Here is a 26,621-nt window from a genome sequence, read left to right as displayed (position 1 = left end):
GGGAATGAAGACTGCCGAGATCGCTGGAACGTGACACTCCGCCCAAGCAAGAATGCGAGACACCTCCGACATTGCTGCCCGACTGCGAGTTCCCCCTTGGTGGTTGATGTACGCCACCGTGGTGGCGTTGTCGGACTGCACCTGAACCGCCCTTCCGTGAAGAGCGGGGCCGGACGACTGCAGGGCCCTGTACACAGCCCGCAGTTCCAGGATGTTGATGGGGAGAAGTGCTTCTTCCGCGGACCAACGACCCTGAAGCGATAATGAGCCGGTCACTGCCCCCCAACCCCGAAGACTGGCATCCGTCGTGAGCAGGACCCAGTCCGGGATCCAAAAGGGGCGCCCCTCGACCAGATGCACCGTCTGAAGCCACCAAGCCAAAGACTGCCGAACCTCCGCGGACAACACCAGCATCTGAGAGCGGATCCGGTGAGGTAACCCGTTCCACTCCGATAGAATCAGCCCCTGCAGGGGCCGGGAATGGAACTGGGCAAATTCCACCATGTCGAATGTCGACACCATGGACCCCAGAACTCTCATAGCTGAATGGACCGACAGGCGGCAACTGCTCAGGCAACTGTGTATCCGCAGCTGCAGGGAGGAGACCTTCTCTGGAGTCAGGAAAATCCGCTGCTGACGAGAATCCAGCAGGGCTCCCAAATGAACCATCCGCTGTGATGGAATCAGGGAGGACTTCTTCCAGTTTATCAACCACCCGTGTGCCTGAAGACAAGCAATGGTCAGGTGGAGATGTCGAAGAAGCACCTCCGGGGAGCTCGCCAGCAGCAGAAGATCGTCCAGGTACGGCAACAGACGTAGACCCTGACCCCGAAGGTGGGCAGCCATAACCGCCATCACCTTGGTGAACACCCTCGGAGCCGTGGAAAGGCCAAAAGGCAACGCCCGAAATTGGTAGTGATGGTTCAGGATAGCAAACCTCAGATACCGCTGATGTGCCGGTGCTATGGGCACATGGAGATAGGCGTCCTGGATATCGAGGGAGACCATATAATCCCCGGGTTCCATCGCCAGAATGATGGAACGTAACGTTTCCATCCTGAACCTGGGAACTCTGAGGTATCTGTTCAGAGACTTCAAATTCAGGATAGGGCGATGAGAACCATTGGGTTTCTGTACCAGAAACAAAGTAGAATAGTACCCCGTCCCGCGCTGAGACTGCGGAACGGGAACAATGACCCCTGCTTGTAGCAAGGATTCTATAGCTACCTGAATCTGACCAGCTTTGGTCTTGTCCAGAGAAGGACTCGTACAAAAAAACTGGTGGGGCGGCCTGAACCGAAAAGACAGGGCGTACCCCTGAGAGACTACTTCTCGAACCCAGGCATCCGTGGTGGTATTGTGCCAACACTGGGCGAATTGGAGAAGTCGGCCTCCCACTCTGGGGTCCCCCAGAGAGAGGCCCGTCCCATCAGGCAGCAGGCTTATCCTCCTGCTTGGAAGAAGGGCGCCGAGCACTCCATGCCTGCTTCTTGGGCTTGGGTGCGGCCTTGGTCGCCGAATGTCTCGGGAAGGACTGGCCCTTGGCCTTACCCTGAACCCGAAAGGACCGAAAGGCAGAGCTCCTCACTTTAGCCGGCGCAGAGGCCGAAGGGAGAAAAGCCGACTTGGACTTAGCCAAAGTATCCACTATTCTGTCCAAATCCGGACCAAATAGTAAATCACCATTAAAAGGCAAGGCCTCCAGACCCTTTTTTGAATCTGCATCAGCCCTCCAGGACCTCAGCCACAGGGAGCGCCGAGCAGATACCGCTGCAGCCGACACCCTAGAAGTGAGCAGGCTGGCATCCAAAGACGCTTCCCCAATATAGGAAGCTGCATCCCGCATCTGTCCCACTAACGCTCTCTGGATATCCGGAGCCTCATCAGGAAAGGTATCCTCCAAGGCATTGGCCCATGCCTCAATGGCTTTAGCCACCCAGGAGATAGCCATGGACGGGCGAGCCACCGCCCCGGAAAGAGAATAAATGGACTTTAAACAAGTCTCCACCTTCCTGTCCGTGGGATCCTTCAAAGAGGAGATAGACGGCAATGGCAACGTCGCGCTTTTGATCAAGCGGGTAACGTGGGAATCCACCGCCGGCGGAGTTTCCCATTTCCTGCAATGAGCTTCAGGAAAAGGATAGTTCGCCGCCAACCTCTTCTGTGGATGGAACCTCTTACTAGGTAATTGCCAGGCCGCCGCCATATGATCCGATAATTGATCAGACAGGGGGAACACAGTTGAGGTCACCTTGGCCTTTTTAAAATTAGGAAACTTCGACCTAGGAGCCGGCGCATCATCCTCAACATGTAGGATAGCCCGCACCGCCCTAACTAAGGCTGGAACATTAATGGAGGACTTAGCTTCCACCTCCTGCCCCATGACATCAGAGTCAGAGTCCTCATGGATTTCTCCATCATCTGAGGACACTTCCGAGTCCGACAACTGCGCAGCTAGTGAACTCACAACCGGACGTTTAGACACCCTTGGTGGCACATCACCTTGCAACATAGACTGAAACGCCGAGGATGAAGCCGCCAGACTCTGTACGGAGCTGGATAGAACATCCACCCAAGGCGGAGGAGCCGTCGGAGCAACACTCTGCAAAGGCACTACAGACTGACACGTCCCTGGGGAAGCCTGCACATACACAGGCAGTCCCGAGTAAGGACCCACAGTCTGGGCCCCGGGGGAAGACCGCAACATTTGTGGAACCCTCGGGGAATGGGGGATGGTGGGCTGCGGTAACACCCTAGAAGGGACCGCTGATGGGACCGATAACCGGTCCGCAATAGACGCCAGCACCTGTGAAAACATCGCCCAAGGAGGGTCCTGTGATACAGGGGGGTTGGAGGGGCCCGGTACCAGCTGGCACCGCCCGCACAGACCATCCTGAGATAAGTCCTCCCCATCAACTCCAGCAGCACAGCGTCTGCAGGAAAATAGCACAGGAGCCACAGAGCGCTCAGTCTCCTCATCCGACATGATACCGTAAATACACAAGAAATAGGTATCACCAGAGGAATTACGGTTTTAACACCCGCGCACTCACCAGTATGCGAAACAACAGCCCAGATATGGTACTGTGTAGCACACAACAGTATGTGACTGACCCCACAAATACGTGTTTTATATATGTGAGGGTCTCAGAAAAACGCCCTTCCCCCACACACCTGCCGGGCCGTAGGAGAAGGAAAGGGATAGTTATAAGCTGACAGTAAAGGAGAATAAGTCACAGACAGGCAGCACTAGCAATAGTCACATACAATGCAGAAAAGTTAGTACTCACTGCACCTTCCGCTACAATCAACCGCCCAGATTCAGTGTCTGGGAGGGCTATAGCGCTGTGTACACTGTCCTTTAGCAGGGGAGAGGTACACAGGGGGACCGGTCCACTTGATACCGCCTGGGAGTCTGCGATGTGCCAGTAAAGATGGCCGCCGGAGACCTCAGAGGAGGAGTGGCCGAGAGATAAGAGCAGCTCAGCGACGCCAGACTCCTAGTTGAAAGGCGCGCTGAGCTGAGGGGAGGAGCCGCTAGACAGGGAAGGCTGCCTCCCCTGGCTAGCAATTAACCCCCGGGTTGCCGGTCCCGCTACCAGCCTGATACCCTGGTGGTCTAGCGGACACGCGGGGTATTCCTCAATTGAGGGGGAGCCCGCCGCCGCCGCTAGCGCCTCCGGTCTGTCCCCAGAGACCGGAGGCTCCTGACTGCATTGAAGTATCCGCGGGCCGCCGCACGCGGCGACCCGCGGCTTACCTGATCCCCGTCGCGTCCGGCAGCAGTCAAGGGAGTCCCCAGAGCCCGGCTAGTACAGGCTCTGGGGTCCCGCCGCGATCCCCAGAGCTGTACTGGCGTCGCGGCGCCAGCGGGGAGAAGGAGCGGCAGCGTGGACGTCCTAAAGGACAGTCTGATGCTGCCGCTCTAAAAGTGTAAAAAAAGAAGAAAAAAATAAAAAAATTTTCTTTTAAAATAAAGCTTAGGGGCTGCTCCTGCAGCCCCACTGCGACAGGGTGACCCGACTCCGGCCGGGCACCAACTAAAACTGAGGTGCCTGTGGCCGGGGCGGGGTATAGAGGAGGACGGACCCAAGTGCATCCTGGGAGCAGCAAAGCTTTAACTGCGTGGTGCCCGTGGATCCAGATCCAGCTATACCCCAAGGTCAACCCTGTGGACCCCCTATGGACCCTGAAGTAGAAATAGGTAATTATTATCCAAGCATAGATTACTCTTCATTTGTAACATTAAGTGATAATGAGAATGTAATACTGCAACAAGTCCCATCTAAGGCCCGTATTCAATTAGAGGCGAGAAGTCGGAAAGGTTTCGCCTGTCCGACTTTCTGCCTCCTTCGCCCGTTTCAGAGGCGAAAGCTTTTCGTGCGCATCCCTGCTTATCGCCCTATTCAATTCCAAACCACGCGAAAATGGAAAGTGGCGAATGCGTAACAGGCGGAAAGTACTGTCAGAAGTGGGGAAGTCAGTCTGTACCCCAAAAAAAGATGCACTAACATAGGGAATCAATGTAGATGTGTACTAATAGCCCTAATAACAGTGTTTGAGGTACTTAAGTAGTTTAAATTGCTTCTTATTAGTGTCTTTGTAAAAGTGGTGAAGAATGGCATAAAACAGTATTTTTTGGTGAAAATAAGTAGTCAAATTTGGGGTACTTGAAAATGGGTGCTAGCATATTTAAATTTTTCTAAAGTGAACTTTTAAAAAATGTCAAAAACGCACCTGCTACATGCACCTGACCCATCCTTGCAGACCCCCCCCCCCCCAAAGTCTATTTCGCTAGTTTTTATGTTTGTCCCCCCACTTTTTCGCCCCAAAAATGAAAGTACTTTTTTGGGATGTTCTTAGGATTTTTAAAAAAAAAAATTCAAGATTTGGCCTCCGGGGGACTGTGCCACGGGTTATGGGTCGTATCCCCATGTTTGCACCCCAAAATAAAGATTTTGCACTTCTTTTCACCAGCTATTCATAGGCAAATCTTTTTTGCCTATTACACTGCATTGAGTTTCCACGTAGGCGAATTCCAGCTGGAATTGAATTTGGAGATAAGTTCCGACCAGGCGAAAAGTGGCAATAGGCGAAACCTAATAGAATATCCAAAAGATAAGAACTTGCAACCCCCAGGTTGGACTCTAGTACTGTACTTAGCTAAATGGGGTTTGATTACTTGTTAAGAATCACATGGTCATTGCTGGAAAAGTAATAAGCATATGCCAGATTGGCTAGAATTTTTACTATTCCCCCATATCACTTAATTTACAATAACCATGTCCAGAGCAGGACTTGTTGTTGATATATTATACTGAAAAATCACTATACAGACTTTAATATGATGAAAAACTCTTACTTGCTTTTATTTTTCAACCATTAATAAAAAATGCAAATCAGTAATTTGACACCTTTAAATAACCTCCAGTCCATAACCTTATGGCCACTAACAGCCTTCTCTATGGTCCTGCTATCTCAGTTGTTACTTTTTTGGGCTCCAGAATGGTTTTCTCACTTTTTCATGCACGTCTCTCAGGTCACTTTTTGTAGAAGACAAAAGACTCTCTTGCCGGGAGTACAGCAAATTGGCATTTCTAACTGAATCTTGCATTTCTCGGGTGTGCGCATTCACATGATATAAGACAGTTTTAGGATACAAACTAGCTTTTGCAAACTCGCTCCTAATTGAATTGACCCCTGTGAGTGGATATTGTGTGTAAAGTGACTCTGTGTGAATGTGGCCTTTGAAGAACAAAGGACTGTTTTTAATTTAAGCCTTGTTTGTGTTTGTTTTTGTTACCTCTTGCACTGCAGACTTTGCTGCATATCTTCTAGATTGCTCGTCACCTCATTACAGTGAGTGACACTCCCATCTGTTCTTGAAACCTTAGCCCAATGTCTGTTTAGGTTTTCACTAGCATGTCAACAAAACAGTCCTGGAAGACTAAGTACCGTATATACTAGAGTATAAGCCGAGTTTTTCAGCACATTTTCTGTGCTGAAAAAGCACCCCCTCGGTTTATATTCGAGTCATGCCCGCATGGTACGCAGCTGAGTAGCGTACCATGCGGGCCGCGGTGCAGACTGTGTCTCTGTGACACAGCTGCACCGCGTGTGTAGAGCTGACCGGACGGAGTTCGGTCAGCACTACACACTGCCAAACACACAGCCGCCGGAGCCGGCAGCTGTGTGTTTGTTGTAATCAGCAGCCAATGAGAGTCTGTCAGACGCTCATCGGCTGCTGCTGCTCCGACTGCGGGAGCCATCTTCCGGCTCCCACAGTGTGTAATGGGAGAGACGTCATGACGACGTCTCTCCCATAATGCAAAGCGGCCGGAGGAGCTGATAGCAGCGGCGGGACCAGGAGCGGGGTTTCAGGTAAGGGGGGGTTACTTCTGGGGGCACTACCAGGGGGGATTACTTCTGGGGGCACTACCAGAGGGGGATTACTTCTGGGGGCACTACCAGGGGGGGATTACTTCTGGGGGCACTACCAGGGGGGGATTACTACTGGGGGCACTACCAGGGGGGGATTACTACTGGGGGCACTACCAGGGAGCATTACTTCTGGGGGCACTACCAGGGAGAATTACTTCTGGGGGCACTACCAGGGAGAATTACTTCTGGGGGCACTACCAGGGAGAATTACTTCTGGGGGCACTACCAGCTGCTGCATTTCCCACCCTAGGCTTATACTCGAGTCAATAAGTTTTACCAGTTTTTTTGGGTAAAATTAGGTACCTCGGCTTATATTCGGGTCGACTTATACTCGAGTATATACGGTACTTCCATACTGCACTGGAGTTTTACCAATCTAAACTGACTTCGAATAAAAGCTACAGATCTCTCTGAATAACAGAAGAATCAGTGTTTTTTTAGCTTTTATTATTTTTGCATTTTGTTACATGAGAAAAGGAATGTATGTAAACTGTAGTAGCTGAGTAGCCTAACATATTTAATTACTATTTTCCTAATCACCAAACATTCCATATATAAGATGACTTCTCCTTTGCAAACCTCATAGGGACACAACTGCTACACAATACATAACTTTATTAACTTGTCTTAAGGTACATACCCTAATTGCCTCTCCTGTCCCCCTTCACCATATGCATTACCATTCAACGAGATTCCCCGTACGTTCACCACAGCTTGTTCAGATTTGATGATAGAGGTCATTGGTTTAATCCGAACCAAAAATACAAGCAGCATTCAAGTCCAACTAGGTTATGAAAGAAATGTCAGTGAACATAGACAGGGCAGTTGCCATAAAGATCTCTATCATTAGACCAGTTGAAGCTGCAGCCACTATACGGTGAATGCAGCTGAAGACAGATACATGGTAGCATCAAATAAATTTCAAATGGTTATGTACTGATAATGCAGCAAATAAGACTATTTCAAGATGAATCATTTTCATAAATGAGTTTGAATTTTGTTGAAACCCCATCTAAGCAATTGTAACAAAATCCACAATTGGGATTACACTGTGGGTTTGTTTGGCCCATATTTCACATCGAAATATTTTAAGTATTTAAATATACTTGCCAACAATGCATCAAAAAAAGATTAAGATCATTGTATGAAAGAAAAACTGGGTGCTGTGTTCCATGTGTCAATACAATTATGTACATACAAAGGGCCTGATTCAGAGCCGCTCGCAAGCGGCCGCTCGTTCGTTCCGAGCGATGTTTGCCCAACTGCGCATGCGTACGGATCGTAATACGCATGCGCGAACCAGTCAGTGCGGCCGAAAATCGTTTGTTCGCTAAATAGCGAATGCCTGCTAATATGAGTGACAGGAGGAGGCGTATGTGGGTGGTAACAGGGGAAGGTGCTTGAAAACGGGGAGTGGAGATCAGAACGCAGGTGTGCTTAAAGGTCAAAACGGGCGTTTTATGGGTGTGCATAATTAATACAGCAGCGTCACTGACCACGTCACTGGGTTATTTTATAGTCAGAACTGCTCGCAAATTTGTGGTAGGAAAAACCAACCACAAGAATAGCGAGCAGTTCATACGCTGGTCGATGTACTCGATTAATCTAATAAATAGCGGAGATGACGTAGGATGCGAGCGGCCAGGGGGCGTAGTCATCCAAAAAACGACTGCAAGTTTTGTTCGCTCGTTCAGACATAGAGGCGTGAACAGACCGCAAAGAGCGAACGGTTCATTTGAATAGCCACCCCTATTTTCTGAACGAACGACCACAAATAGCGTCCGGCTCTGAATCAGGCCCAATGTACAGTATAATGATGCCATAGACTACAATGTATACACTTTTTCATGCATCCAAATTGCATGTAAGCAACATCATGAGGTGAGCACTGATGTGATCAAGCCCCTAATGCGGTTTCCACCTTCATTTTATATTTATAAAGCTAATCTGCTTTACATTGTTGAAGTCATGGAACAGTGTAATCTACATTGTTAAAATATAACATTAACATTGCAAGTAACCACATCATTAAAGTTATAAATAAACTGTACACATTTTTTTTGTAATGGGACTCAGCACTGTCACAAAGACCGCAATATAACTAAAGCGAGAATGTACTGGCAATTGGTTTATGTACGGCACACAAACCATAGTTAATAAAACAACATTTCAATATGACAACAGAAGATCTCTATATGTATTTAGAACTTCTATTGTCATCCACAGCTCCTCAGCATCCCACCACTCCATAGGACCTCCTGTATTCACTATGGGCCTGATTCAGAGATGCATGCCCATGCCATTGCAGCTGCTTATGCAAATGTTAGACGCAGAGGAATGTACTGACTTTGCAAATCCAAGCATCTGCGTACAAAGATGCAGCATCAGTTGCAGATCCTTTGATAATCACACTTCTGAGTAGCCCCATAGTCACGCAGAATGGCCACATGTACTGAGACGCAGTAGTCACTTTCACTGCACAGAGGATCGCAGATGCAGGCTGTGACATGCCCCGAAAACGGCCACGACACGCCTGCGTTCTTTGCTGCCATATTAGTCACAGTGCTCTGGATACAGTGGATGCAGGGAGAAGCATAGAAAATCGTAGTGACAGACTCAGCTTCTTCCTGCAGTCAGGTATTGCTGAGCGGAGTGATTACAGGAGATAAATCAGGTTGGGGCCACGAGGTGAGATGAGACCCCCTTCTCTACCTCTACTAATGATGATGCATCAGAAACAAGGTTTCCAACTCGACTTCTAGGTAATAGTAAAAATGTATTATTCAAAGAGAAAGACAGTCGGGGGTAAATTTACTAAAGTGAGAGTTTTTAGAAGTGGAGATGTTTCCCATAGCAACCAGTCAGATTCTAGCCATGATCTCCTAGAAGATGCTAGTTAAATGTTAAGTAGAATGTGATTGGTTGCTATGGGGAACATCTCCACTTCTAAAAAAATCGCACTTTAGTAAAAATACCCCTCAGTGTCTCATGCCGTAAACATATTTCCTGTTAGCACCTGAGACATTCCTGGTTCATTTTTGTGAGAAAATATATGTTTAACAATGTATATATTTATTACGCATAAAATAATATATGTACATTATATACAGATTAAAAAAAAACTTTATAGTGTAGTCCAGTCATCTCAGTGCCTGAGCCGAGGTGGCTGAAATATATGCCCCTTTCAAAATCACTATATTCTATACATACATATTTTGGGGAGGTGTGTTCTTGGGTCCAGCTTGCTGTCGTTTAATTCTTTTACGGTAAGGTAACATGCTGTTAGCACTAAGAGCTAAAGCTTGGTCCCTTTATCCCTGACACTTTTTTGTTCTTAGTTACATTCACAACATATGTGTTCTATCACTTATGCTGGGCATACACTATACAATAATCTGTTAGATATCTGTCCAATCTGGCTGGCTGGAATGAAAACCTGGTAATGTATGGGAGCAAATGACAATCGTCCATTTGCTCACAAACACTGGAAAATAGACAACAATGGTTGTTCAGACAAATTGGTTAAAACACACAAATTTAACCAATTTGAACAATAGTTTTTTGTCCGTTTTCCAGTGTTTAAAACCATATGATCGACTGTCATTTGCTCCCATGCATTACCAGGTTTTCATTCCAACCAGCCAGATTGGACAGATAATTGTATAGTGTATGCCCAGCATTAGTTACTTTCTCTGTCTCCTCTCCCTCATTCCTACAGCATGTACACCTGTAACACTATTTCACACTGTTCCATTTCACTGAGCAATTTTTTTTATTTTCTAATTCTTCTCTCTTTATTGTGTTTAATTTTTGCTGTCTTGTTACCACCATTAAGTCTCTCATCTCCCCCTCCTTTCACTAAAACCAGTGTGACCTGCTTTCCCTATCCGTGACCCTGCTACACAGACACACACGTCCTGTCTTTCTCAGCATATCTGCCTTTCACTAGTGTATTTTTGTAGTAGACGTGCACAGCCAGTAGTCGCTGTCACTTAATCATCTTCTCTCTCAGTATTTCCAATATGACCTGCCTCTCCTCCCTTTCTAGTTCAAACCTTCTCTCCCTCTCTCTGCGCTCAGCCTCCTGCCTCTCTCTCTCCAGCGCCGCTCTCTCTCTCTGTAGCTGCAGTTCTTCTCGACGCAGCGCTAGCTCCTCTTCCCGCAGACGCTGCTCGGCTTCAGCTCTCCGCTCCAGGTGTTGCAAAATCCGAGCGTATGCACTGCAGCATCCTTCACACTCCTGCTTTCTGGCCGCTCTCTCCCCCATATTGTTTTCTTCTTGTTTGGACTCCATAACTGAAAGGGAATTTGGTGTAGGGGTAAATACGATTATTTCTATACTGACAGTAAACAATACATTTCATTTAAAAGTTTTAACGTCACAGCATAAAAAACGCAGGTGGTCAGATTGTGGTCATCACTGGACAGTACTTTCACTAATCCTGCTCATCTAACAGCACCTAATCCAATGTTGTTTGGAGACATTTGTCATTCAAAATGTAATGCTTTTTTTTACAGATACAGTGATGTTTATAAATGTTTAATTAATGCAAATCAGCACTGTACGATCCTGGCAGGGGGTGCTTGTGAAGTTAGAGGGGGGCAATTCAATTGTTTTATCATACCAAATCTCCCATCTAAAGTGAAGGGATATCGAGTGGCGATATTCAATTGCTTTTGGTGCCCATGCCTTTTCACACGTTTTGTCAAGAATGAGTGTCAACTAGCAGTGCTGAAAACGTTGTTAGTTGACGGTAAATGACATTGTATACAATCATTGGCTGACCACTAATTAGGCCACAAAGAATCCAGCTGCACACATACATGCCCAATTGGACATGCATCTGGTTGCTTTTGCTAAGCAGCATCATCTGCATGTAAATGGTTATCTTTATTCTACAAACTGAAATTGTAGACATCGCAAATAAAACAAGTAACGTACATCCAAATAGTCATTATTTTTGCAACACAGACATGATTTTGGTGTGGTGTGGTCTCACTGGAAAAGGGCATGATATTCGTGGATCAGGGCGTGTTTTAGGTGAATTAGGGTTGTTGCCCAATTTTGTTACCATTTTCTGAAAAGGTATACATAACGGTGCCAAGTAATGTGTTTGCTTATATATATATATATATATAATGGATGACCATTGTGACAGTCGGTAGAGACAACTCTGAGAACATGCAGCATTTGCATACATTCATGCACAGGTTTTTATAAATGCCGTTCTTTGTAACATACAGGTATACAGTATGTAGGGGCCTCTCGCATCCTGCTTTTCCTAGGGCAGGACAAAAATCCTGGATCACAATTAGTGTAATTTTAACCCTTGGTGCTCAGAGAATGACATCATTAGTTTGTATTTCTACAGTTAATTTGCAAGATCTGGCATCCAAAAGGAAGCAAGACTTTGGGTTGTAGCTAAAGGCGCACATCCACTAGCAGCTATATATGAGAGATTGAACGATTACGACATCGTAATCATTCAATCGCTCATTAATCGTGCACTATGTCGGAAACGACCAGTGATGCGCGCTCCCGCTGGTCGTTTCCGACATCAATCATCGGCTGAACATGACGGTCAATCTGCTGATATCGACAGATTGGCCATGTTCAGGGATGAGGGAGGGTGCCTAACTGAACGATCACATCGTTCAGTGTAGGCACACAGTGGATGAGGAACAACTGTACGATTACGATGTCGTAATCGTACTGTCGTTACCTCATCTGCTAGTGGATATGTACCTTTATACTTATGTCAGAAGGGCTTCCTGGTTTGGTGGTTTAAAAAGATAAGAAACTTATTTGACTTCTGTCTCACATTCGTGAATGCATAACATCTATGTCTTCATTCACAGAGTTCATATGATCGAAGTATCAACTAACTGTTAATGATGTACTTATTCCTGCAATGGATGGAATAAATGCTTGGGTCTAGTTTAGCTATAGAACCATCCTCTGATTGTATTGGGGAAAAAATATGCTGCTGCTGGGACTTGGGAGTATTCAAAAAGAGTTTTGATTAGCATCAGACATTATTATGGAATAATGTTTTATTTAAATGCTCATTTTTAAAATGTTAGTATCTGAACTTCTCAAGACTACACATTACTATTATTAATTATTGAACTTAGACCTGATAATTATATGTTTTTTTATTGCCACATATCACAGCTATAAGAAATTATATACTGTATCGGGCCAATTTATCAATATTTTTTTGCAGGGAGGTCGAAAAAGTTTATTAAATGCTTACACACTCACTTTGCTCCAGGGTTCATACCAGAATTACCAGAGAGAGATCTAAAGGATTTATTTGGGCTTGATAAATAGGCCACATTGAGTTTTGTTTTATTATAGATATATACAGATCCGTTCAGCCAGGGCCGGCTCTAGGGGTGTTCGACCTGTGACGGCGCACCCCTCCCCAACATCCCGATTTAAGCGGGACAGCGCGCGACATACATTCAGTGACGGGAGAGGGGCTGGGGGAAGCCCAGCTAGTGAGGCTCCCCCCAGCCTGACGTTATTTGGAGGCGGGCACGCCTAATAATAACGTCACGTATGGGGCATGGCCTATGGTAATTAGGCCACACACCCATTTTCGGTATAGGAAAATATAGGGCGCAGTGAAGAGGGCCGGCACAGGGTGCTCTGACCCCTGGAGCCGGACCTGCGTTCAGCCAGCACTCTCCTAAAGGATATGTAGGCTGTAGTGCACGCTGATACATATCGAGACAACCCCAATAGCGGTACTCGTTGGACTAGGCAGCAAAATATGACACAGCAATCCCATGTAATATTTTGTTGCCTAGTACGACAAGTGCTACCATCGGGGAAGTTTTTATATATATACACACACATACACTGTATGTATATGTATATATATATATACACACATTTATATTTTTTTTAGTGATGAGCAGATTTTACTTGGTTTGTTCAGATCTGAAAATGAGGCAAGACGTCCATTATAGATTACAATTTGCCTTGGTTTCAGAACTGAAGTTACGATAAGTTGGTGTAAAGAACCAAATGAGATCTAAACCACTTATCTTATATATATATATATATATATATATATATATATATATACATATATATATATATAAAAACATACATATACACACACACAGATCAGCCTTAACATTAATCCCACCCGCCTAATATTGTGTAGGTCCCCCTCATGCTGCCAAAACAGCGCTGACCCATCAAGGCCTGGATTCCACAAGACCTCTGAAGGTGTCCTGTGGTATCTGGCACCAAAGCGTTAGCAACAGATCCTTTAAGTCCTGTAATTTACTGCGTGGAGCCTCCATCGCTTGGACTTGTCTTTCTAGCACAACCCACAGATGCTCGATCGGATTGAGATCTGGGGAATTTGGAGGCCAAGTAACACGTTGAACTCTTTGTCATGTTCCACAAACCATTCCATGAACAATTTTTGCAGTGTGACAGGATGCATTATACTACATATAGAGTCTGCTGCCATCAAGGAATCCAGTTGCCATTAATGGGTGTACTTGGACTGACTGCACCAATGTTTAGGTAGGTTGTATTTGTCCAAGTAACATTAACATGAATGTCAGGACCAAGGATTCCCAACAGGACATTTCCCAGAGCATCACACTGCCTCCACCAGCTTGCCTTCTTCCCATAATGCATCCTGATACCATCTCTTTCCCAGGTAAATTACGCAAATGCATCCTGTTGTGCAGATGATGTAAAAAATAAACGCGGCTACCACATGGTCCAGTTCTGACACTCATGTGCCTATTCTGGGCGCTTTTGGCAGTGGACACGGGTCAGCATGGGCACTCTGACTAGTCTGCAACTACGCAGCAAGCTGCAATACACTGTGTGTTCCTACACCTTTCTATCATAGCCAGCATTAACTTTTTCAGCAATTTGTGGGATAGGACCAGACAGGCTAGCCTTCACTCCCCAGGTGCATCAATGAGCCTTGGGTGCCCATGACCCTATCGCCCGGTTCACCAGTTGTCCTTCCTTAGACCACTTTTGGTAGGTACTAACCACTGTATACCGGGAACACCCCACAAGACCTGCCATTTTGGAGATGGTCTGACCAGTCGCTGAGCCATCACAATTTGGCCTTTGCCAAACTCCCTGAGATCCTTATGCTTGCTTCCAACACATCAACTTCAGGAATGAGTGTTCATTTGCTGCCAACTATATCCCACCCCTTGAAAGGCGGCAGTGCTATTTACTTTCTCTGTGAGTGGTTTTAATGTTATGGCGTGTGTGTGTGTGTGTGTGTGTGTGTGTGTGTGTGTGTGTGTGTGTGTGTGTGTGTATATATATATATATATATATAATATATATCTCACGGAAACACATAGGGTCTGCAAGCTTATCGCGGACCCTGTGTGTTTTCGCATTTTTTGGGGTGAAATAACTGCACTTATAGTGGATTATTTTTTGGGACACATTAGGTCCCGAAAAATATCCACTGTAAGTGTCGGCGTCAGGCAGTACTTCGGGGCTAATAGGATAGCCCCGCCGCAATCAATTAGCAGCGATACTTTAGCGCTGCTAATTGGATAAGCCCCCTAAGTATGATTATTTTCCTCTCTATGGGCGATTCAATTATTTTGGGTGCTGCAATAATTATTGGGCGCCTAATGTAGCAACTGTTTTGGGCGCCCATTAATTATCACGCCAATAAACCAGGTTTAGAAGTGTATAGCAGCTAAACCCGCTTAAAGTCATGGTTAGAGTGCCCAAAGTACCGTTTGGGTGCCCAAACCACTGACTTTTCGCACATTTGTCGAGGGGGCGAGCAGAAATGTCGGTGCCTGTTTTCGCTCAAACAGAGCAACAATTGAATTTCTCCATCACTGACAGTCGCCTGCGCTAACAATTAAATCGCTCCCTATGATGCAGTTTCAGTCGAAGACTTTACACTCAGAGAATTATTCATACAGGTTTGATTTGTTAAATTATAGCAGATTAAATTTGAAGTCAGACATATGAATGAGTTCATAATGATGAATATTTACATGACCAGACTGACATTATTTGGGGGATACTTAAAGGGATTTTGATAAGATGTACAGACCAGGTGGAGCCGACGCTTCCTCCTGTGCCCTGCGTAGTGTCTCCTCCGTGACGGTAATAGACATGGTATCTCTGAGCGGGTCCCTATGCCGTGGATCAGAGCCAACTTCTCTTTTCTCAGACTCCAGTTCCAGAATTTTCTGTAGCAAATCCTCCTTCTCCATATACATAGCCTCTGTGCCACCCCTGTGTAGAGTGCTCCATGTCAGGCAGAGCAGTTTATGATTAGACTAGACAAAGCAATTTACTGTGCAGACCATTTAGGGTTGTGCAGAGCATAGCAGTGCAGAGCCACAAAGTTAAAATAAATATAGGCAGATGTGTGACGTTATGGTGCAAAAAAAATTAGTTGGGTAATGCAGTGTTTCTTAAGGTGGGAGTAGGCCTTGCTTGCAAGCCATAACATGCTTACAGACCTAAGCCAGAGTTCATAGAAAAGCATTGGAGAACTGCATTACTCCAGAAAGCTGAATGAGAAAGCAGCTCTAGTGCAGATGTAGAACACAGAGAAAGATTGTATAAATTCAGGTGTTTTTATGTGGCCCTTAATCTCACAATGGGGTCATACATTACCATTGCAGAGAAAAGTGAAGTGTTCACACAGAGCAGGCTGTATACCAGTGATTCCCGAAATCAGGGCCTAATTCAGCAGTGCACATTAGTGCACTGCTGAACGCAGATTCCCGATGATCGGGAATCTGCGCAGACGCCAGACCTGTTCTGCGCATGTGCAGAACGGGACTGCGAGCCCGCACGTAGATTGGTAGACTGTCAGTGATTGACAGTCTGCTGCCGTTTGGGGGCAAGGAGGGGTTGGCAACAGCCTCCGATACCCGAAACGGAAGAGTGTCGCCACCGTCTGGCGGAGAGGCCAGGATCTCCGTCGGCTGACAGAGATTTCCTGGCCTCTTCCCCGCAACTGCCTGATCCCATGGGTCACCTTAGCCGACCGATGGCCTGCAGAGTATCCGTTGGACAACGCAGCTCGGATACATAATGCAGCAGGTGGCGTGATGCCTCCTGCTGCATTACCATATCAGCACAGATGGAATAGCTAAGCTGCTTTAGAGCAGCTTAGCTATTCCGTCTGAAGCTGAATCAGGGCCTCAGTCCTCAAGGCACCCTAACAATCCAAGTTTTCAGGATATCTATGCTTGAGCACAGATGATTAAGTCAAATTGACTGACACACTAATCAAGACATCTGTACTCAAGCATGGATATCCTGAAAACCTGGATTGTTAGGGTGCCTTGAGGACCAAGTTTGGGAACGACTACAGTATACCATTCTGTGTCTTGTTAGACTAGTATACTGTAAACTACAATGACATCAGAAGCAATGCAAAATAGGACCATATAGAGAGATTACTTTAGCCACAAGCAGCACCATGACGGCCTGCAGCCCGCTTTCATACAGAATTATCAGTAACGCTTGCTGTGACATATTACAATATGCTCCTATGAGTGACTCCACCAATCTGTACAGAGTATTTCAGTTATCTAGATGATTTTAAGATCATCACTCTCAATGTGGTCTCTGCACTGCTTCAGAGAAAAGCAAAATAGAGAAGTGTTACCCTCTTGCATACTGGAAATATTAAGCTGAACATAAGCACAAATCATATTCAGGCAGTTGGCACAGTAATGCCCAGGCTTTATTTCATATTAAATTCTAAACTGGCTTTAGTTATTCTCCAATACAGAGCATGGATATGTATTCCCAATAAATGCTGAAGTGAAGGGGTCAAAAATGTCCAGTGTTAAACGTAACTAATGATAATTTACATTTTTTTTTAGAAAACACCTCAAATAATGGAAACGTGTAGACAGAGAGGATGAAGAAGTTCAAGAATGGATAAAAAAAAAAAAAGATTTGACGTCGTGATGGCATAACCTCATGTACAGTATGTCTATGCTATACATTTCTAGGTCAATACATTCTGAGATAGATATTTATTTATATTAAAATACATACTCTTGCTACCACTATGAATTGGTCACTATCTGATTTTTTTTTTTAACCCATATCATCCATTGCTTCCTGGTATTTTCTGATTAAGTTAGCGGCATCCATATATAAATACATAGGCAGGAGACAGATTATGGAGAATTATAGCAGTATAAAAATAAATATAAGCTCTGTTACTTTGCTTTGGGGAGACGAGAAGAAGTTTGTTTACAATTATTTTCTGTTAGCCAATAGTGTTGTAGAAAAATTGCATTTAATGTTAAACACCAACGTATTTTTGCTGGATTACAGGTAACCGGGATCACCCAAATGTCCCAGGATTAGGGTTATTCAAATCTTGTGCACCATGCCTTATTAACTCATTCAGCAAATGTGTAATGTAAGAAATGATCAGCAAGTTATTTTGGTGTGGGTTGGATTACTAGATCAGCCAAGCAAATAATATATCCTATGAATTACATGTATATTGTAATTAATTCACATGCATGCATAGTAAAAATTGCAGTCATGCAGCATGCATGTGAGCGAATTACAATACAGTCATGCAGCATGTATCTTTCACAGGTGTCTGTTTGTACATGGCTGTTAGAAGTTCTGATGGAACATTCACACTAGACATTCCACTAGCATCGCTGGTCGTTTCCGGCATTATAGCGCACGATTAATGAGCAACTGAACGTTAACGATGTCGTTATCATTCAATCGCTCATTTATATCAGCAAGTGGATACATGGCTTTAGGCACAGTGATCAGAATAAAACTAGGGATGTGCAGGCTCGGGTTAGTTCTGATTTTCCCGCCAACTTCTGATTTTCCCTGGCAAAAATCGGGTCTCAGAAAGAGGCAAAACGTCATCTTTCATGGACTTTTGTCATACAAATTTGATCTAATATGGCAGAAAATATTTGAAAGCAGTTTCTTTTAATTACTTTGGGACTGCACTTTGCTGAGGGAAGCCCATGTGTTGTCACAGGATTCATAGTAAACATCAGGACGCAGCGCTTAGTGCTTACTTTGCACTATGTGCTACAAAAGAGATGCTAGGAACTGACCAGTTGGGTTTATGGCACCCTTCCAGGATCAAACAAGCTTTACTGACATTGGCCCTCATTCAGAGCCGTACGCTCTGAGCAGAGCGCACGCTCTGCATGAGGGCCGGGCTCCATTTTCATGGAGCGTCCTCCTGGACGCTCGTATAGCTGTGGGTCACCACCCACAGGCTATACGAGCGTGCATTTTGATGGCCGCGATGGTCGTGACCATCGCGACCATCGAAATTGCGAGCCGGAGCCTGCGGTTGAGGTTTTCAACCGCAAGCTCCGGAGTGATTTTGGCTCTATCAGAGCCAAAATCACTCCCACTGACATCACTAGTGATGTCAGTGGGCCGGCTTCTGACGGGAGGCGTTCCCGTGGGAACGCCCCCGTCAGGGAGGCATGCCCCCGGCACGCCCACCAAAGGGGGCGTGCTGTCAATCAACATTGACAGCACGCCCCCTTTGATCGGACACAACGAGCGAAGGAAAGTCCTTCGCTCGTCGTGTCTGGCGCATGCGCACGACGGAGCTCCCTCCGTCGTGCGCATGCTCAGTGCAGACCATCGACCCACTTGCGAGCGGACAGCCGCTCGCGAGTGGGTCTGAATCAGGCCCATTGTTTGCTAGCGGACAGTTTTAAACAGCAATACAGTTATAAAAGGCTGCACCGCTATCTTTTACTGCAGGGAGTGCTTACCTATCACTGCATCACTTCCTACATAGTCATATGACTGCAGAAGATGAATGTTTAAAAGGTGTGAACTAAGACTAGAAGTGGAGAGGTGGTAGTGGAGAGGTGGTTGAGAAATTAAAGAAAGGGTTATTTACAAACGTGCAAAAATGAAGACTACAAATTTTATTTTAATATACATCAGCATTACATATTTGAGAACGAAGGGTCAACAGACAAAAGGTCAACAATGTATAGGTTGACACTAGATGGTCGAGAGTCAATAGGTTGACAGGTAAATAAGGTCGACAGTCACAACAGGTTGACACAAAAAAAATAAACACTTTTATTTCCACATTTTTAAAGGTTAGGGTTAGGATTAGGTTTAGGCTACGGTTAGGTTTAAGCACTTTAGGGTGGGTTAGGTACCAGGGGGACGGTTAGGTTTAGGTTTAAAATACAAAAACATGTGTGTCAACCATTTGTCCCCGTCGACCTTTTGTCCCTGTGGACATATTGTCCTGCGACCATTTTGTTCCGACCTATACAATGTCGACCTTTTATACCCCACCCTGCAAAATCAGCCTGCACCTAATTCTGTGGAACTGTAGGTTTGGCTGGAAATGAGTGTAAATGCGAAACTACCAACATTTTGTAAGAAATTAGAACAATTATTTTATTATATGAAAATATAACAAACAAAAATACATTTTAAAGCAAGACATTGTGCCTCAAAAAGCAGTAGTTCATATGCCTTTGAGAACATTTGTTTACATATCTAAATACACATATGCCCCGTGCCTCATAAACTTTACCCTGGGATAACAATGTTATTAGATCTGAATGTTCTCATATGGTTAATCTAGGATAAAGTCTATGATATAGTGTACAAGCGTGTAATACTGTACATACGTAAACCAATGTTTTCCTAGGCTTATAAAACTGCTGGGCATTGACATTCAGAAAATAAGCCATCTGAAAGACAATGAGGAAGATTCAGTGATTTTATTTATTAACAGTTATAGGGCAAGCATATTCCATTGCGCTTTACAATTAGGAACAAAACAGTAATGAAGCAAGACTGGGTAACGACAGACAGACAGAGTTAAGAGAGGCTTGCTTGCAATCTATAGGGAAATAGGAATTTGATACATGAGGCTAAGTGCTACATATTACAAATGGTCCAGCCAGATTGCAAAAATTCTTGGTGGGCTACATGATCCAGTCAAACAGCAATGCCGGCCTGGGGGCAGTGGGTTGTGTGAGTGTAGAAATAGAACATATGTAAAGTTATGCGTGGACAGTATAAAGGGGAGCTAGTTGGGTAAAATAGTTTACAGAGATTATGTAGGTGGTTCTGGAATTTGATAAGCTTGCCTGAAGAGGTGAATTTCAGAGAACACTTGAAAGTTTGGGACTAGATGGCAGTCTTGTGCGAGGGAGAGCATTCCAGAGTGGGTGAGGCATGACAGAAGTCCTGTAACAGTGAATGGGAGCAGGTGATGAGGATGGATGAGAGACACAGATCTTGGGCAGAGCGGAAAGTTCAGCTGGGTGCTATTTTGAAGTGAAGCGATGTATGTTGGTGAAGTGTGTGTTAGCAAAAATATTTTAGATTTGATAAGATACAGTCAACCAATGGATTGACAGTGGAACAGCAGAGCGTTTTGCAAAGAAAAGCCATCTAGTTTGTTGGGTTAAAGTCTGGTTATGAGAAGATCAGTAAGGAGGCTATAGCAACAGTCAATGTGGTAGAAAATGATAGAATGAATTAAAGTATTCTGGAAATATTTCCTAGATGTATGTAACAGGATTTGGAAACCAATTTAATGTTGGATATAAAGGACAGTTCCGAGTCAAGGATGACACCTAGGTAGCAGACTTGAGGAGTAGCGTTCATTGCTTTTGTTGACTGGTGGGAATATTAACTACATTTCTGAGAGACTAAGGGGCCTATGTATCAAGCCATTCTTTACATAAAATTATGCAGAAACTGCAGTGTCTGCATAATTTTATGTATCGATCATATGTACTAATGGCACATTGCAGGAGATTTCACAGAAATATATAAGTTCTAATTAGCACTTCAGATCGCAGTCCCCATGAAAGACTTCTCTGAAATGCCGGGGATATAACTCATTGGGACAGCGGTTACCGAAACCGCTGTCCCTGCGAGTTCCCGGTAGTACATAATAAAAATGTAAATATTCCTGGCAAGTTGGATCGTTAATCAGTGATCGCGCTGAGCGAAAAAATTTGAGGGTCCCCTCACTTTTAAAATTGGGATCCTATTCAACTTTTTCTGGGTCCCATCACATATTATGGTACAATGCTGGGGTAGGTAGCAGTTGGGGTAGAGGGGGTTAAGGGAAAGCAGTAGTTGGGGTAGAGCTGGAGATTGAGGCAGGGAGAAGTGGGGGGTAAGGGCAGGCAGGAGGTAAGTGCAGACAGCAGTTGGGAAAGTGCTGGGGGGCAAGGATAGAGTTAGGGGCAGATAGGGGTAGTGGGGTAAGGGTAGAAATCAGTTGGGGCAGTATTGGAGAGGGGGTTAGGGGCAGGCAGTACTGGGGACAGTACTGTGGGGGTAGGGAGGAGGTAGATAGCAGCTAGGACAGTACTGGGGGAAAGGATAGAGTTAGGGGCAGGCAGTACTGGGGATAGGGTGGGGGCAAGGGTAGATAGCATCTGGGGCAGGACTGGGGGCAAGGATGGGGTTAGCTTAGGGGTAAGGGTAGATAGCAGCTGGGGCAGTACTGGGGGGAGGGGTAAGGATAGATAACAGCTGGGGCAAGCAGGTGCTTAGGGACAGGCAGTACTGGGGGTAGGAAGGAGGTAAGAGTAGATAACAGCTGGGGCAAAAAGGGAGTTAAGCACAGTACTATTGGCAGTACAATAATAATAACTTCTCTAAGGCCTGCAGCACTACACTGCAGGCATAGGGGACACACACTACTGCAGGGGGAGACACACTTCTACACATCCCTACCATACAGTGTCACAGCCATAAGCCTAAATGTCTCTCCGGGCACAGATGCCAGACAGGGGAGTGTAGGCAGGCATGGGGTGTCACGGTGGTTCGCTGCCCATACACAAAGCACACATCATGGGGCAGTAACAGAGAGCAGCGCTTACATTTGTGGAGGAGGAGGGTGGCTGCACTGGGTGTGCTGGTCAATCTCTGCGGTACATGGTGCTGACCTGAGCTGAAGGAAAGAGTCCTCAGCAGATTAAGGCGCTGCACTGGCGGGCTTAGAGAGGGGGAGGAAGACACTGCAGGCTGCAATTGGCTGAAGAGACATATGGTGCATACACACGTAGCGATCAGCCAGCGATACGATATCGCTGGCTGATCATCCTGCAGCCTCCCTGGTCTGCTGGATGATCGATATCGATCATCTAGCACACCACCAACTTACCGACAACTATAGTGACGGGTCCCTATAGTAACCTGCTCGATATCGAGCAAGTTGACCTGCATGCACGGCCAATGGATGATATCGCCATCGTCCATACGTGGCCGCACATCGCTGGTCGATGGCAAGTTGATAGGGACCAAAAAATGATCGATTTGAACGATAACGATATGAACAATAACGTCCAAATCGCTCATTTATATCGCTACGTGTGTACACACCATAAGGCAGTGATTGACTGGGGAAACAGGTAGCGAGGGATTGGCTAGGGTGGAGGTGCTACTTCACTGCTGCACCAGGGGAGTGGGCTGAGCCTGGCAGTCCCGGTGTCTTGCTGGTCGGAGCTGCCTGGAGATTGGATGAGGACCGGAGGGGTGGGGACTAGATGAGGAAACGCCGCCGGCTGGTTGGTTGTGAAGACGCCGCCGGCGACTATTAGCTGCGGTGGCGCTGCACACACCGGGTTCTGCAGGACCCACTTAGTTTTTAAAATTGGGTCCCCAACAGCCTGTAGTGCGTAAAAACGCGCTATACGAGTATTTTACGATCCCTGGTTAATAATCGTGGCAGTACCGCGATTATTAATACATAGGTCCCCAAGATTGAGGTGGCGAGAGAACATCAAAGAAAAAATTACAGAGGCAGTCAGTGACATGAGCCAACACAGTTGGTGAAAGAGCTGGTGAGGATAAGTACATTTGGATATAATCTGCATAGAGATGGTCCTGAAAGCCAAATGAACTTTTATTTCTCCATGAGATGTGGTATAGATAGAGAAGAGCAGAGGACCTAGGACTGAGCCTGGTAGTATTCCAATTTTTAAAGGAATTGGAGAGGAGGTGGAGCCAGAGAAAGGAATACTGAAGGTGCAATTAAATAAGTAGGACACAGTCCTGAAAACCGTGGGGCCTATGTATTCATAATCGCGGTACTACCGTGATTATTAACAATCCATCTCGCCATGAATATTTTCATTTTTAATGAAAATATCCCGGCTATGTACTACCGAGAATTCGCAGGGACAACGGTTGTGGTAACCGCTGTCCATGTGAGATATATTCCCGGCATTTCGTCAAAAAGTCTTTCACTGAAGTGAAAGACTTCTCTGGGGGAAGCCGACACTGCGCATGCGCATAGTGTCAGCTTCCGGGACTGGCCGGGGGCTGCAAGAGGAGAGATCGAAAGATTTCTCTAAAGATCTAAAGATGGTGTAAACTACACCGGTGCTAAACTCCGAATAGCTTATAATGGGGACTGCGATCTGAAGTGCTAATTACCACTTTGCAGGAGACTTCTGTGAAATCTGCAATGTGCCATTAGTACATAGGATCGATACATAAAATTATGCAGAAACTGCAGTTTCTGCATAATTTTATGTAAAAAATGGCTTGATACATAGGCCCCTAGTGCAGTGCTCCTCAACTCCAGTTCTCAAGTACACCCGACAGGTCATGTTTTGTAGATAGATTTCTTTATCTATTTATGCATCAAAGCTGGGAGAGAGATAAAATTGTATGTAAAAAATTAGCAATCAATCAGCTCCTAACTATCATTTTTTAAACACAGCCTGCAAAATGTAAATTGGAAGCTGATTGGATAGTACTTTATCTCTCACAATTTTATCTCTCTCCCAGCATTGATACATAGGCAGGGATTGCAAAATATGCGCTATAGCGCGTTTTTACACGCTACAGGAACTTTGGAACCCGTTTTTTTAAACTGAGCGGGTCCTGTAAGACGCGGTTTGTCCTGTGTAGTGCTGCAGCAACCAATCACCGCCGGCGGCTTCTCAACCAATTGCAGCTGGCACATGCTCTTCACTACAGCTCCCAGAATCCCCGTTGCTTGCGCCTCCCCCTCCGTGTCTGCATTCTGCACGTGCCATGCCACCCGCTCCTCTCAGAGTCTCAGTTAGACAGACTCTTCCTCCTGTGCTCCCGGCTCACTAAGCCACACTCCATCCCTCTCTCACACACTCTGCTGCCGTCGCCACCACAGCAACTCTACTTTCACTGTGCCTCAGTGAGGATCTCGGACCCAAGGAAGGGGGAGGGGTGTCCGTGGGGATGTCGGACCCAGGCGAGGAAATTGTTGGCTGTGGGCGGGAGAGGTATAGGCTGCGGTGCAGAACACTTCAGACTTGTTGGTGCTGCAGAAACAGGTGAACACGGTGCTGGTGGAGAGAAGCAACTTGAAAGGTGAGGACCCCTATCCCTGGTGTCACTTACTCACTGGCCGGCTGTGTGGCCCTTCCACTAGTAATATTACTGGCCAGCTGTGCGCTCCCCCTCCCCCCACCACTAATCCTGACTGTGTAACTGTGCATGCCTTCACTATCCCCAACTGTGTAGCTGTATTTCCCATTTACCCTGACTGCTAACTGTGTGCAGCCCCCACCTTACCCCCAGCATTGCCTGTCCCTAACCTCCTCCTTACTCCCGGCACTGCCTGTCCCCTAACCTCCTCCTTACCCCCAGCACTGCCTGTCCCTAACCTCCTCCTTACCCCCAATAGTGCCCCAGCTATCTACTCTTGTACCCTCCCTACACCCAGCAGTCCCTAACCTCCTCCTTGCCACCAGTCCTGCCCCAGCTATCTACACTTGCCCCCTCCATACACCCAGCACTGCCTGTCCCTAACCACCTCCTTGCCCCAGTAGCCATCTATCCTTACCCCCTCCCTACCCTTAGTACTGTCTGCCCCTATCCTCTTCCTTACCCCAGTACTGCCCTAGCTGCAATCTACCCTTGCCCCCTTACTACCCCCACAACTACCTGCCCCTAGCACTGTCACAACTACGGTCTGCACTTATCCCTCCCTGCCCCCAGCTCTGCCCGCCCTAACTCCCTATCTAGCCCCAGCTCTACCACATCTTCTCCATGCCTTTACCCCCAGCTCTACCCCTACTGCGGATTGCCCTTAACCCCCTCTATCCCAACTGGTAACTGCCCCCAGCTCTGTCCAAACTGCTGCCTGCCCTCACCCCCCCATAATATGTAATGGGACCCAAAAACAGTGAAGTAGGACCGCAATATTTGAAAGTGAGGGATCCCTGGGACCCACAATTGTTTTTTGCTCTCCGCGATCACTGCATAGGCCCCTAAGTGTATTATTCTCAGTTTCTGCTCTCTTTTATGGTGCTACACACCGTATGATTAAAATGCACAATATGAACGATATCAATCATATCGTTAATATAGTGCATTTTTCGGTGCCTCCAACCAACCAACGATCTGCGATGCGCGGGCATGTATGGACGATAAATGTATCAAAGCTGGGAGAGAAATATCACCAATCACCTTCTAACTTACATTTTATAGGCTGTGGGGAATATGTATCAAAGCTGGCAGAGATAAAATTGTAACAAATAAATCGCCAACCAATCAGCTCCTAACTATCATTTTGAAAACACAGCCTGCAAAATGTAAATTGGAAGCTAATTGGTTAGTACTTTATCTCTCACAATTTTATCTCTCTCCCAGCTTTGAAACATAAATCAAGACAGTGGATTAGTAGAGGAGACAACCCATTGGGAGAGGCCTAGAGAGGATGTTAAGTAGTTTGGAGGTACAAAGACAATTGAAATCACCAATGACAATAGTGGGAATGTCAGAGGATAAGAAATAAGGTAGCCAGACAGATCATAGCAATACGCAGAGAGAAAAAAAAAAAGTTGAAACTCCTGATTGCATGTACCTCAAAAGTGTGAGTAAAGGTATACAAGGCAGAAATGTGAGTGTGCATGAGGAAAGGGGTAAAGGGAGATCGTGTTTGCTGAAAATTATCTGCAAATCACTGAAAAAGATCTGTAGTGTATGGGCGCAGATTGCTAGAATGGGAAATCCTAATGCAGCGTATCCACTAGGAGATAAAAATGAGCGATTGAGCGATAATGACATCGTTATCGTTCAATCGCTGCCCATACACAAAGCACACATCATGGGGCAGTAACAGAGAGCAGCGCTTACATTTGTGGAGGAGGAGGGTGGCTGCACTGGGTGTGCTGGTCAATCT

General features: G+C 45.9%; 1 protein-coding gene across 1 annotated transcript in view; it reads right to left on the bottom strand.

Annotated features, from left to right (window-relative positions):
- Positions 1-10,080: 10,080 nt before the first annotated feature.
- The window catches only part of LOC148435717 (uncharacterized), a 28,687-nt gene continuing 12,146 nt past the window's right edge, over positions 10,081-26,621 (bottom strand). The window contains exons 3-4 of the mRNA XM_088465591.1: positions 15,522-15,706; positions 10,081-10,737 (exon numbers count right to left, since the gene is read on the bottom strand). Coding sequence (XP_088321717.1) covers positions 10,430-10,737; positions 15,522-15,706 — 493 coding nt within the window. The 3' untranslated portion in view covers positions 10,081-10,429. The remainder of the gene's footprint in view (positions 10,738-15,521; positions 15,707-26,621) is intronic.

Source organism: Taudactylus pleione, unplaced genomic scaffold (assembly GCF_031769625.1).
Source record: "Taudactylus pleione unplaced genomic scaffold, aTauple2 ptg002022l, whole genome shotgun sequence".
In the NCBI taxonomy this organism is placed as follows: domain Eukaryota; kingdom Metazoa; phylum Chordata; class Amphibia; order Anura; family Myobatrachidae; genus Taudactylus; species Taudactylus pleione.
This window is presented reverse-complemented; position numbering and strand designations above follow the sequence as displayed.